The 13926-nt window shown below is 48.3% G+C and overlaps 5 protein-coding genes across 5 annotated transcripts; 3 read left to right on the forward strand and 2 right to left on the reverse strand.

The window, feature by feature from the left end:
* Positions 1–212: 212 nt before the first annotated feature.
* Positions 213–581, forward strand: ANOM_003828 (uncharacterized protein; the record flags this gene model as incomplete). The annotated part of the gene is made up of 2 exons (XM_015549085.1): positions 213–323; positions 396–581. 2 exons carry the CDS (start codon positions 213–215, stop codon positions 579–581), a joined length of 297 nt encoding a protein of 98 aa, XP_015407487.1.
* Positions 582–1358: 777 nt separating this feature from the next.
* On the reverse strand, positions 1359–4970 carry ANOM_003829 (putative lipase; the record flags this gene model as incomplete). The annotated part of the gene is made up of 3 exons (XM_015549086.1): positions 1359–2337; positions 2379–4555; positions 4614–4970. 3 exons carry the CDS (start codon positions 4968–4970, stop codon positions 1359–1361), a joined length of 3513 nt encoding a protein of 1170 aa, XP_015407488.1.
* A 506-nt stretch (positions 4971–5476) lies between these two features.
* Positions 5477–6925, reverse strand: ANOM_003830 (uncharacterized protein; the record flags this gene model as incomplete). The annotated part of the gene is made up of 4 exons (XM_015549087.1): positions 5477–5890; positions 5946–6588; positions 6643–6664; positions 6717–6925. 4 exons carry the CDS (start codon positions 6923–6925, stop codon positions 5772–5774), a joined length of 993 nt encoding a protein of 330 aa, XP_015407507.1. The 3' UTR covers positions 5477–5771.
* Positions 6926–8202: 1277 nt separating this feature from the next.
* ANOM_003831 (putative MFS transporter) lies at positions 8203–12103 on the forward strand. The gene is made up of 8 exons (XM_015549088.1): positions 8203–8413; positions 8508–8608; positions 8666–8813; positions 8864–9905; positions 10383–10614; positions 10719–10764; positions 10833–11595; positions 11659–12103. The coding sequence occupies exons 1-8, from the start codon at positions 8221–8223 to the stop codon at positions 12050–12052; spliced, it is 2919 nt and encodes a 972-aa protein (XP_015407506.1). The 5' UTR covers positions 8203–8220; the 3' UTR covers positions 12053–12103.
* Positions 12104–12453: 350 nt separating this feature from the next.
* Positions 12454–13863, forward strand: ANOM_003832 (uncharacterized protein; the record flags this gene model as incomplete). Its single annotated transcript, XM_015549089.1, has 2 exons — positions 12454–12632; positions 12714–13863. Exons 1-2 carry the CDS (start codon positions 12550–12552, stop codon positions 13861–13863), a joined length of 1233 nt encoding a protein of 410 aa, XP_015407505.1. The 5' UTR covers positions 12454–12549.
* Between the last annotated feature and the right edge of the window lie 63 nt (positions 13864–13926).

The following is a 13926-nucleotide window of genomic DNA, read 5'->3' on the forward strand; positions in this document are numbered from 1 at the left end:
AAAAAATGACCCTACAAAAGATCCAGCATCCGATGAACCATCTCAGAAAACGTTCAAAAATTCTGCCGGGTCAATGCGGTTGCCGCCTTGCTTGATCGGATTGAGACCCTCAATTGATTGCGGAGATTCCTCATCTCCGCACGAACGCTCCAATTCCTGTTTATCCTTTTGATCATTGAGCCGTAGAGCCAATCGAACCTCTCTTCTTCATTATGGCCTCCCAGAAAGCACGCCGTGTTATTTTAACCACCGCAGTAGTCTCAATCACCATCGCCGGAACACTCTACGGCGCCGGTATCAAGACCGAACAAGAGGTTACCCAGGTATGGCCAAAGAACCTCAGTGATATTTCTCGGCCAGTTTCAATTAGCTGACTTATTTCTCCGTGTGTATAGACGGTTCAACAGAAACAAGAAGCTACAATAGACGAGCGAATCGCGTCTCTTCGGGGTATGCGGGAAAATCTAGCGGCGAAGAAAGAACTTGTTGAACGGCAGATGCTCGATCTAGATGCTCGAATTGAGGAAAGGAAACAGAAGGGTCTGGACGGATCAAAGAGAGAGCCTCCCCATAACGGTTAAATATGAGGCTATATTTATGGATTTTAAGTTGGAGGTTGGTGTTCCTTGATGCACGATGCCCTTTGCGCAACACGATACTTATTCTTTGTTGCACAGTCAATAGGCCATGTTGGATTATCTATAATTATAATGTGGGCTACCCCTTCGGTATATCAAGCCCTGCGCTGGGCTTGCTGGTTGCTACCGGGGTGTTTTGCCCTCCGTGGTTTCAATGGGCAAGCTGAACTAATTGGAGATTTGGTTTGACGATGAGATCACTACAGCTCTTGCCGTGCTCGATCATCTATTGCTTTCCATATCGCTCCACGGTCTTCACGCATTCACGTCTGGCTTGAGCTAAAGAAGCGTTGCAAGGTCGCTGCAACTCAAGAGCACGCAGGTATGAGGAAATGAATCACTCATTCCAAATAAGTGTGTGGTCGTCCTCTGGCCGCGCGGATGCTGTGAATCCTCAAAATAATTTATGCCTGGCTCAGTTGCTCAACCGGGCTACGGTACGGCGAGCACCAGCCAATTACATCTAAAGATGTTGTAATTGAAATTTCATGTTTTATTTCTAATGAATGATTGTGCCATGGGGGTATATTCAACTTGGATCGCCTGTATATATGTGCGTCTTCCAGTACTGGACTGGGTAGCTTCTTCGGTGTAATACCGGAGATTTGACAAATGGAAATGAAAGTATATATAAAGAGAAAATGAGGGGTTGCTGGCTTAAGAGGTTAGGGCCTGCATGTCGTTCCCTTTCACGTCAGATAACGATCAAATCATGATACATCAGTCATCTAAAATACCACGCGAGAGCGCCGCGAGGCTTGCTTCATAACGTGCAGGATTGTGGTCACTGAACATTCCTGATCCGAATCTCATTTCTCCAAAGACGGATTCGACGTCTCGAATAAACTTGAGCTGGACTCTCGTTGCAGGACGACCCAGCCGCGGGTGGCCATCATCACCCAGACCAGACGTGAAAGCGTCCCGCTGAAGGACGCGCATGGTCTCAACCACGAATACCTCTCCCGGGGGCATCAGTTTAGGCGCGAGCATTTCCTCTCTGAGCATTTTGAGAGTCTTCCATGCCCAAGCGTCTTCACCAATGCCGTCACCAGCATGCTGGACTATAGGCGGCTCGTTGACGTAGAACTTATTAACGATACTCTGCCGCAAACTATTCCAAACACGGCCTTGTACGTGCGACTTAGTTCCTGAAACATCACTCTTGAAAGCCACTGACACCGTATGCATATCATGCAAAATTCCTAAAGAGAGGCTGGGTACCACATCATGACCGTTAACAATCGTCGTGATTAACCCTCGTGTCGCACGGCGAAGAAAAGGGGACATGCATGCAGGCGGACCATATGCATAAACATGTATAGGTCGCCCCGAGGGAAGAAAGCAAGCCATTTGATTCGTCTCGCTACTTCCAGTTAGGAGTAAACGTTGCGCAGTGGCTTGATATGAAGTAGTCACAAACGATGTCCCGAAGCCATCATTCGTAGGTTCCGATATCATCGTAGCTAATAATGCAGCAACGCCTCCGCCTAGCGAGTGACCGCATAGTACCACGCCGTAATCTGAAAATTCCTCCAAAGCAGCTCGAAGTGTAATCATAACTTTTCCACCTCCCCCCATCAACAGTCGTTGCGCAGAAGCATGCATACCCTTGTGAACTTTCCAGCTCTTTCCTTGCCATACCAGGTCATCATAATCACAGGTCATATCTGTGAGGATATCTTCGAAGCCCCATGTTCCCCTAAGCGTTAGGACAACGGCCTCGATTCATGGTCTAGGAACAGGTAATGGACTAGAGGAAAGCCAGTCTCCGTCTCCCCAGCAGCGTTTGACCCACCCGCGGGATCGACAAAGGACGAGAGAAGTATTGTCGAAGCCGGCAGGCCAGTGTGATCTGAGAAGTCGCTATGCTCTCGACTGTCAGATTCTTGAGATGCAAGAGCCTTGGTCGTTGGTGGAACACCCATGACTTTGAGGGCATTTGATCCATAAGATGCTGAGGAAAACCGGAGGAAACGCCTGATATTCTGCACAAAATGCTTTTCGGGAAATATTCCTGGTACAAGTCCATCGCGACTTAATGCTTGCATAGTTTCCATATCATCGTAAGCACTCTTGCGGGACCGATGTGCAAGTATGAGTGACGTCTCCGAGCCAGCCGTTGCTAAAGAGTATATGCTGGGAGTAAACGTATGAGAACTTTTGTGTAAATTTGAGGAGCCCGGACGCCCATCATTGACAGACACAGACATTTCCGCCTCAGATCGTGTGACTGACATAGAACTGCTGCTACGCACATGTGTTCTCACACCTGCAGAAGATTTCGGGCGCACGTTTGTAGAATAAGCATCCGTTTGCTTCATGAAAGATTCTTCATTCTTCTCGTGTATTGCGTAAAACTCAGGCATCGGATTCCTTTCGGGGGCCGTTTCCCGTGCGCTACCACTTCGCACTGTTGAAGGGACAGGCAGTCGAGCGCTTTGTAAAGGTGATCTTGGTGAGCCTCGGTTCGCTATAGGCGAAAGTCGAGCCTTGGAAGGGAGTGGCGGCTTTTCCTGTTTTGCTTCTGCGGCAGGTTTGGGAGATTGTCTGGAAGCTGATGATTTTCTTTCAGGGACGGAGCTTTTCGAACCCTTGCTGCGTTGGACGGAATGGACAGGTGGTGTGCTAGACTTTTCCTTCCCCGATAGTCGCTTACTCTGGTCACTTCTCTCAACATACGCCGGCTTCACTTTCTGTGCAATCCTCGTCAGGGAGCCTTTCCCAAACGAGCCTTTTGAAGTGGTGTCAGCTTCGTTTGAAGCGGTCCTAGCAGATTCTACACGGTATCGTTTAGAGCTGCTTGAATCAGCGGGCAGCGTTGGCTCGTATGAAGATTTATCCAGTCCATTGGTTCCTGGCAAACGAGGGTTTCGATGGCTGCCACCTTCAATTGCAGTTTGGATAGTTTGTATTGGTTTGTCTTGGAGCATAGCATGATGGTGATTTGCGACAGTTGACTCGGCGTCATGGGGTGAGCCAGTAATCGTAATGCCTTGACTCAAGGAAGGACTCTGGTTGCCATGGTCAGAATTGATCTCGTATATACCCGAGATATCGTCTCCGCGTGATAGCCTCACGTCTGCACTTTGAGATTTATTGAAAGCCGTTCGAAAAACAACAGTGTGCTTGGGAAGTTGGGGAGGGCTCGATCCCGCACTACTGCCAAAGCACTGATCGTTACGGAACCTTTCCTCAATCACCATCGTACCGGGTGGAGCAGCAATCTCTGCGCTGTCGTCATCGTAGATGTCAACTGTAATAGTACGTGCAGTGACTAGATCGGTCTTTATCGAGGCACGACAGCCTTGAGGAAGCTGCTTCATAATATACAACCGGATTTCATCGTCGGACATTTGATGGTCTCCTGGAGGAAGCGAAAGGGAATGTTTCTCGGTCATATCACCCCTACTCGCCGGACGCTGCACAGCATCGAAGGCTTCCTCGTCATTGCCAGGCGATATGAAAGATGAACGCCTCGTCTCATCGTGAAAGTCGCTACGAGGCCTCCTCGTAAGTTCTATCTGGTGCATCCCAACAACATCTGCTCTGACGCCATTATCCAAGATGACAACATCCCAGATGGCCTCGTCCCCACCATTCGTACTTATTTGTCGTTCTGTATTTTTCCTTCCCCAGCGTTGAAGCATGGCGAAGCCAACTGTGCCTACCAAGAGGTCCCCAACACCAATGTTATCATCAGTCATAGACTCAACGCTTGGGTTCCGAAATTCTCTTCGGATAAGCGTTATGATAGCAGCTATCGCCCTTGAAGACTCAGTTGAACCAAGTATTGCATCAAGAGTAGACAAAAGCGCCTGGGACATGTTCGAAGCAGATGAAAGAGTTGTAGAAGAGAAATGGAACGTTGCAGCGACGAAGAACGATGCAGACGTGACCGACTTGTGCAGAGCGGCAAGCTTAATGTTACTTAGCTAATGTAAGCAAATTTAAAGTAGGGACTAGACTTGGACTTACGCTTCGCTCCAGTATAGATTCTGCTTCTACTTTGCCATGTTCTCCGCTGCTCCTCGTGGCCACATCCCGTCCAGCTCTTGTCAGGACGCCTTCAATGACTGCTCTACTGAGCTCCAACCCCGTCAGCGTGGTAGCTCTTGCTCCATCGATGGCCACTCCTCCGAAGAACGTCCCAACTCTGAGGGAGAGCGAAGTGGACTGAGTAACAAAGGAAACAATTGAAGCCATTGGACGTGGGAGTAGAGTCGCGCCCGACGTTGCGGGTATATGACTTGCGCCACTACCCTGAGCCAATTCCAGATCAGGTTGGGGTTCATCTCGCCTCAAGATTGGCACAAGGCCGAATAGATTAGGCATCGCGATTCATTAAACTGATCACTTGAGCTCTCTTTCTTATTGCATTAAAAGGGTGTTTAGAATCCATGAGCGAACGCATCCACAAACAGGAAGAACTACTTTCGTGGCAACGGAGATAAGACGATAGATAATGTAAGTAGTATTCTTTGCCAAGTCAGACCGTCAGATGTTGCGTCAGTTACCAAGTTCCTGGGGGGAGGGCAATGAGGTGTAGTCTTGTCGATCAGCACCAAGCGGCAAGGTACAAGTCATCCTCCGCCTTTCCGTGCATTAATCAGGGGGAAATATGTTGACGGATATTTGACATGTGATTTTCAGCTTGCCCCAACAAACTATCCAGCTCGACTCCGTTGGAACGGGTTCTCGGCTAGCAGAGCCATGGAATCACATCCCATGATTAGCATTGGCTAAATACATAAGACTACTGAAGGAGAACTTTATTTGCGATCATTTTCTGTTTTCCGATTTGTCTACTGGCCGTGCATTCTGCTATTTTAAAATACGCTCGCCAATCTCGTGGCCGAGGAAGAACATGATCTTATGACAAGTCACTATACAGCCCAATAATAATTGTGGTGTCTGATCACATCATAGCCTTCACATCTCCTGGGTGCTGGACTTTCCTGACTCTATCTCGAGTACATTCGGCGACGGTGCAGATACCGGACAGACTCATGGTCTGCCACAGATCTGCCAGCAGTCCTCTCATCACAGATTTGGCTCCCTCTTTTCCATTGATTGCAAGTCCGTATATTACAGGTCTGCCTACAAACACTGCCTTGGCTCCTAAACATAGAGCTTTCACGACGTCTGCACCAGCCTGATCCCGGAATCGAATAGGACCGTCATCTTGTCACCAACGGCTTCCACTATCTCAGGAAGCATATCCAATGAACCAATGGCACCATCCACCTGTCGGCCTGTAGAGCGTCAATAATCAATAAGAGCGACATTATCCGGGTGTGATCCACGTACCTCCATGGTTAGAAACAACGATACCGTCACATCCAGCTGTGAGAGCAAGCTTTGCATCCTCTACATGCTGAATACCTTTCAGAACGATTGGCCCATCCCAATTCTTCCGTAGGAAAGAGATGTGCTCCCACGTATGAGGCCGGCCAGGGAACACGTCAGAGGTCCACGCCCGAGATGCTCCGACAATATCTTCTTCTAGTTTAGAGCCGGATTCCTTCTCGAACTTTGCACGAAACACCGGGTCAGAGAAGCCGATTTGGTTGCCAACACCTTTGATGAATGGGACAAAAGCATTGTCCAGATCGGCCGGTCGCCAGGCAAGGGACCAAGTATCCAAAGTGACTACGAGAACAGAAAAGCCATTGTCTTTGGCGCGCTTCAGAAGTGAGAGCGTGACGTCATCATCTTGCGGCCAGTAGAGTTGAAACCATCGGTTTCCGTCCCCATTGGCCTCGGCCACCTCTTCAATGGAGCTAGTACTGGCCGTGCTGAGAGTATACGGCACTCCGACGTCTGCACATGATTCGGCTAGACCCGTCTCTTTATCCTCATGGAATAAACTCTGGACACCGACAGGTGCCATCAAGACTGGGTTCGGATACTTGTGGCCAAAGAGCTCTACTGACAGGTCCTGGTTATCCACCTATACAAGGCGATCAGTCCCTGAACGTAAAAAGAGATTCTGACCACAACAAACCGGTCTCAACATTCTGGGAATACTATACACATTATGTCAGCTACCGCGAAATGTACGCCCGATCGCAAGCTTACAGTTTCCATTGGCGAAACGCCAGCCGATTGCTGTCCATGGTAGCCTTTTCACCGGCCCCTCCAGCGACATAATTAAAGGATCGGGCACCCAGAGCCTTGCGGGCCTGTTCCTCGAGAAGCCGAGGGTCTGTCGTGACATTCGGCTGAACGCTTTCTATAGCCCCACGGCCATAGATGACGGACTGGTAATCTCCATACCTTTCGGGCATATTGGATGGTTTCGAATGCTAGTGGGAATTATGCTCGTGAATGGCCAAGTAAATTGATCGTGATTATCCCGATGTTATTATATTCGGTAATAGCAGCAGCTAACAGGGCCAAAGAGGGGGGTTAACCACGTGAGCTGTGTTTACCTCGGAAACTGGGATATACTCGGCAATGACGTTACCAGGCATCGCATTCTATTAGCTGTTTATTCTCATATTTCTGGAAGGGGTTGTTGGAAACAAAGATAAAAAGAAAGAAAGAAGGAAGGAAGGAAGGAAGGAAAGAGAGAGAGGGAAAATAAATAGTAAACCGGTAAGCGTGTTGAAGGTTTCCACTTGACCACATCTATAGAACTTCACGCGGTGAGCCAACTCTACACAGCATAGGTAAGGTTATACTAATTGAGTTGGTAGATGATAACCTTAAAGGATTCTAAACAATTGAGTTGGGCTGTCTGGTTATCATTACACGTAAGTACTATCACGGGGTAGAACCCCTTGCTTAACATGAGTGGGAAGTATACCACAGAACTGGATTTGCGATGATTTTTGGATGCATTGAATTGCAAAGCGGCATTTGCTCCGCGGGACAACGGCAAATCACACTGCTAATCTTTCAGGGTCTTTTCCAGTATCCTTCAGTTGCAACCTTGACCGTGTTCTGGCTCATACCACGATGTGCTCTCACTTGAACCAAGATGTTAAAGTACTAGTAAAAATGACAATAGGAAAGATAAATACCAGGAACTATTAGCCTGAACCTGTGACTGGAGTAGCGACATGCAATGTATTGTATTGAAGGAGGAAAATTTCAAAAGCCGGAGTGTAAAACTTTAACCATCATCCCACCGGAGCCAATAGTGGGGTGAGAAAAAACATGGTCCACTAGTCTAAACATGAGCTAATTTGCCATGATCAATGAAATGAAATGACTCCTCCATTGCTTTCTTCTACGATCTTCTGTCCCTGAATGATACCCTAGTCTGTTGTCTCACTTAGTCTTCAGGGATCTTGAGATCAACTGCAGATCGGTGATCTTGGCATTCTGCTCATAAAATTATCGTTACACTCTGGCGCGAACACGAAGCGCGGGGTTCCCTTCTTTCGGATACTTTTGCGTCAGTGTTTCGATCTTTTGCATGATGCAAGGTCGCTCGGTGTGATTGTGTGTTCAAACGCTGGGGACTGATCAGGGGCCTTCCTCTCTTTCTGCGAGACATTTTGTTGAAAATTGTTCCAATTCTAGAGGAAACAGAGACCAAAGTCAAGTACATCGGTTCAGATTTTGAGCGACAGCCATGGAGTACCGAAGTGAGCCGAAACCGGACGTTGAATCACCCCGACAGGGCAGCAACATGATAGCACCCCAGGAAAACGACACCGGGTCCTCTTTTCTTGAAGGGGAGAGCGAAAAGCATCTGCTCTGGAAAATCGATATACATATTTTGCCGATGGTTGTGCTTCTCTATTTATTTAGTTTTTTGGATAGAGGTTGGCTCCCCTTCCTATGTCCATGAGGATATTGCTTCAACCCACTGTTTCATTCCGTTTCGAATGCTGGCCTGCTGATACATATTTATCGCAGTGAACATTGGCAATGCTCGACTGTATGGTCTGGAAGAAGACTTAGGCCTAGTTGGGAACCAGTACCAGGTCGCTGTGTCTATCTTATTTGTAACCTACTGTGTATGGTTGATCTCTGGCATCTGTGGGTACGGCAAGATTTCTGACTGTTCCATATAGTTATTTGAAGTACCATCGAACCTGGTCCTCAAGAAACTTCGGCCGTCACGCTACATTGCATCGATTTCGGTGATTTGGGGTATCATAGCGACCCTAACAGGAATCACCCAGAATTATGGAGGGCTGATCGCGTGCCGTCTCCTCCTAGGTTAGTAACAGTCTTGATTCTGCAGCCATATCAAATATTAATGAACATAGGTGTTGTGGAGGCCGGGCTATTTCCCGGGCTTATAACATATCTCACCCTGTTTTATAGCAAGCGTGAGCTCGCTCTCCGGACCGGGTATCTTTTTAGCAGTGCAGCAGCAGCCGGTGCATTCGGCGGACTTCTAGCATATGCAATTGGGTTCATGGATGGGATCAGCGGACTTCGAGGCTGGCGGTGGATTCTGATACTGGAAGGTATCCCAACCGTACTCCTAGGAGTGGTGGCGTGGTTCGTTCTAGCCGATGATCCTGACACAGCTTATTACTTGAACGAAGAAGAGAAGGCCCTCGTGGTCCGCCGACGGATGCGCTACGTGGGTCAAACGGCATCTGCGCAGAAGTTCCACTGGGCAGATGTCAAAGAGGGCGCACTTGATTGGAGGATCTGGGCGTTTTCCATCGCTCAATTCGGCATCGATACCATGCTTTATGGCTATAGTACTTTCCTTCCCACTATCATCAAGGGCATGGGTTCATGGTCGACGCCCGAAGTACAGGCACTAACAATTCCATGCTATGCACTTGGGGCGTTGGCCTATCTGGTGACCGCTTGGGTCAGCGACCGAACTCAGCGCCGCGGTCTGTTCATTTGTATTTTCTGCGCAATTTCCGTTGTCGGCTACGGAATCCTGATTTCTGATACATCCTCCGGGGTGCATTACTTCGGCGCATTGCTCATCGCCCTGGGGCTGTATGTGGCGGTCGGGTTGCCACTCGCATGGCTTCCCACTACGCTTCCTCGCTATGGCAAGCGTACCTTTGCTACAGGGTTGCAACTCACGTTTGGCAACATTAGCGGTGTTATGTCACCGTTCTTGTACAAAAATAACGAAGCGCCTCGGTATGTCCGGGGAAATGCCGTGACATTAGGCCTTGTGGGATTTGCAGGAATAGTGTATGGACTCATGTGGTTCTACTACCGCCAGAAGAACATTCGCAGAGTCCAAGGCCTGGAGGACGAGAAGGTTGCGGGGATGACCGAGGAAGAGATTGAAGAACTGGGAGATAAAAGTCCTCGATTTATTTATAGTACGTGAGTGTATAGTACATAGAGCCACTACTGTGGAAATAGATAGACAGTGATCAGATGTGATTTTCAGAGAAGGAAAAACTCATCTGGTCTGTATATATTCGACTTATCGATAGAAATGTATTGAAACGACAACATAGAAGACGCTGTTATCCGCGATCGTGCGCCGTAATATTTTAAATTGATAATTAGTAGTAGAGGGGAAAAGTAGAAAGTCATCGTGGACTTAAAGTGCTCTTAGTGGACAGGGAGTAACTCGATTGTTTCACTGCTTACAGAGCGTTGTAATAAATGAATTTAAATTTATTGTCTCGGCAACTTCGTCGATCCTTGCATACCACTTACAACACTGTCTCCACCTTCTATCGCTCAGTGATCTACCGCATGTCTAACCCACGATAAAAAGACTACTATATGAAAGATGCTGGTTGTAACATCACCATGGGCATTGATTCTTTCCCTCTTGACTGCGATTGTCAGTGTTTTCTTCTATAACCGCAACCCCTCTGCTCCGGACATTGGGTCACCTCATTGCGCAAGCTGGAACGCGTGGTACAATCCACTCCGAACAGGCCAGACCGGATATCAAGACAATGATTGGAACATAGTCTACCACCTAGGCGGCAACGGGCCATGGATAGAGAAGACTGACGGCCTTGAAACACCGGGCCTTGAACCCCCAAAGGGGTGCGTTATTGACCAGGTGCATATGGTACGGTTGTCTTGCATACCGCATAGTCCTCTAGATGGACGTCTACAATCCGAATTTGAACTATCACTTGAGTCGGTTCAGAAATAAATACTAATGGCTAATAGATGTCTCGTCACGGGGAAAGATATCCGACCAAATCTGCTGGGAGTCGTATGTCCCGCTCTACCATCATCACTGGTATTTCAACAGAGCCTACTATTCCTAACATCTATCCCAAGGTCACCTTGCACTTCTGAATCGAATCAAAGAAGCAAACGTGGTTCTTAATGGTTCACTATCGTTCTTGAACGACTGGACATATTTTACCGATGAGCCGCAGAAAGACTTTGACCAGCTGACCAGAACTAGTCCGTATGCTGGCACACTTCAAGCTTTCTCAACAGGCGTTCGCTTCTTAACGCGATACGGACATTTGTTGCCACGCCAGGGGACGACAAGGCTGTGGGCAAGTGAGAGTGGCCGCGTGATTGAAACAGCGCAACATTTCGCTTCTGGATTTTTCGGCCTGGATTGGGAAAAAACTGAAAAGGCTACGTTGGAGATCATTCCCGAAACACTCGAGCGAGGCGCCGACACTCTGACGCCGGGCGATTCATGCCCAAAATACATCGAAGATTCTGTGAAAGGACACGACAATGGTGTCAATATGCTGGCTCTTTTCCAGGATGTGTACATTCCGGCCATTGCCGAGCGACTAATAAATGACGAGCAAAATCTGGCACTCGGATACTTAACCAATCTGGAGGTCTATAGTATGCAGGAGATGTGCGGATTCGAGACGATCGCTCGCGGGTCAAGTCCTTGGTGCGATATATTTACTCACGACGATTGGGAGAATTTCGAATACGCCCGTGATTTGATTCACTACTACCGTGCTGGTCCAGGCAACCCATACGCTGGGGCGATGGGCTGGCTCTGGCTCAATGCTACGACTGCTCTTTTACGATCTGGGCCGGACGCTGGTACTATGTTCTTCAGTTTGTGGGTGACATCGTGGCTCCCAAAGATCAATTGATTGCGAAGCATACTGACTCCCTGGTTTAGCGTTCATGATGGGGATATCGCCCCCTTCCTCACAGCACTAGATATCATGAGAGACCCAAAGTATGATCCGTTCTTACCGACCACACATAGAGTGGCAGACCGCGTCTGGCGTACCTCGTCCGTGCTGCCAATGGGCGGAAGAATCGTTCTTGAGCGGTTGACTTGTCAAACCTCATCGGCGAAGAACTCCAGTGGTGAAGAAGCCATTCTTCGGGTTAATATAAATGACAAAATTGTACCACTGCCATACTGCAAATCTGGGCCCGGGCTGTCGTGTCCGTTGAAGGAGTTTGTTAAGCATGTAGAAGGACGAAGATCGGATGTGGGAGATTTTGGAGAAGTGTGCGGACTAGGAAACGATGCTGGATATATAAAATTCTTACGACAGGGCTAGAGCATCATATGCTGAGATACCGTACCAAGAAAGAAATCGGGGGATTTTTTTTTTTTTAGAATAAAAAAGAAAAAAAAAAAAAATAGTGCTTGGATGTCAAGACCTCGAAGCCTTTCCTTTTCGGCCACAGGAAAAGCGAACATAATGTTAAATTGACATTATACCGCCTATGTACCAGGTCACGGTATAGAAAATCTAATATAAATGTTTAAAATAAGTAAATACATCTAGATAAGCATTATAGATGGCTGTTCTAGAGTATCAGGATGTATGGCCTCTGGAATGATAGATGGGGCCCACGTGACCGTCCCCGGGCTAACAGAAGTGTTTACCGCAGCCCCAAAACTTTTGGGAAGATCGACTGCTTCCTCATCGAGGTTTTGACAGCAAGCTTCATTTTACATCCTAGCTCATTAGATACAGCTTTCATCACCCCGGCTGCATTGCCTCCTTTCAATCCTTATTTAAATCAATAAGAACCACAATACATTCATAATATGGAGTATCATTTTGTTCCTCCGGAGGAGCGCGCAAAAGATGACAAGGGCAATCTTCTGCCCTGGGGCTATGTCTACAAAGAGTGAGCATACGATTACTTTTTGCCCCTTATATCTGCTGCTCATTGATATTGTTGACTAACATGTCTAACTTAATCGTGCAGTGAATCCCGGAACCCTCGACGACCACCCGAAGAGAGTGGCCCTTTTGGAAAGAGGAGAAACGCTCGCTACGATCATGCTCGATCGCGTACCCGTACGGGAACACCTGCAAAGAAGGAAAACCCAAATGTTGCGGAATTCGGACGGCTTTTCGCTATGCAGCAAGAAGAGGAGAAGACTCGCAGCAATACCTTACCGAAGTCGACATCTACCTCAAATCTCGACAACGCACGACAGCAGACGGAAAAGGTCGCCACAGAATGCATACTGTACGGCTACAAGAGTAAAGACTTTGAGTGGAAGGTGATCGATAAGTATGAGCGGGTGTCCAGAGGCGTGATCTGTGAAGATTACCCGCGCTGCGATCCTAACTCCATGAGTGGGTATTCGCAGCTTCTGAGCGGCGGCGATGTGGTGATCCATTCGAATTTGTCTGCGGATGCGAACCGCAAATCGAAACGTTATGCGGGTGGCTTCCACTGGATCAAGGTTACGTTCGATTCGACGATCGCGGCGGACCGCGCTTGCTTCTACTCTCCCCAGGAGATCGATGGACACCTTGTTTTCTGTGAACTGTATCATGGCCAAGGACCCGCGGAGGATGTACCAATCCTTGCAGATTCATCGGCCGCCGAACAGCAAAAATCGAAAGCATCGCGCACTTTGACCACTTCGCGCTCGACCACGTTCCTCCAGACGAATGAACGCTCGACGTTACCGCGGTCATTCACTGTGAATAACCTCTCTAGTGTCCCGGATGTAGAAGAAAGCCAATCATTTGAATCGACGCCGACTGCAAGCTCGATGACTGCCACCGGTGTGGATCAACCATCTACAGCTTCCCTTCAACAACGGAATGTGCCCCAAGAGCCGAAACCCGAGTCTGAGTTCATGACACATATTCCGACGGTGCGTCGGGCGAAATTACGCCCGATCGCTGAGGCTCTCCCGCCCCAACCGACCGTCACCGAGCGCGTGTTGCGATCCATTCCGATCCTCAGTTGGTTCACCGGTGACATCGTGGGAGATGGGCCGCAGCTCAAGGATGATGGGACATTCGACTATGATAAGTCAAACACCTACTGGCGTTTCTGGTATATGATCGATATGGTTCTCGGCACAGATATTTGCGGATTGCGGGAGGAATCATGATCTCTCACAATGCTTGCTCCCATTCATTCCTCCACCACTTCTTACCAACTACACCTGAACTTA

The sequence above is a fragment of the Aspergillus nomiae genome, assembly GCF_001204775.2.
Source record: "Aspergillus nomiae NRRL 13137 chromosome Unknown contig00110, whole genome shotgun sequence".
NCBI lineage: Eukaryota > Fungi > Ascomycota > Eurotiomycetes > Eurotiales > Aspergillaceae > Aspergillus > Aspergillus nomiae.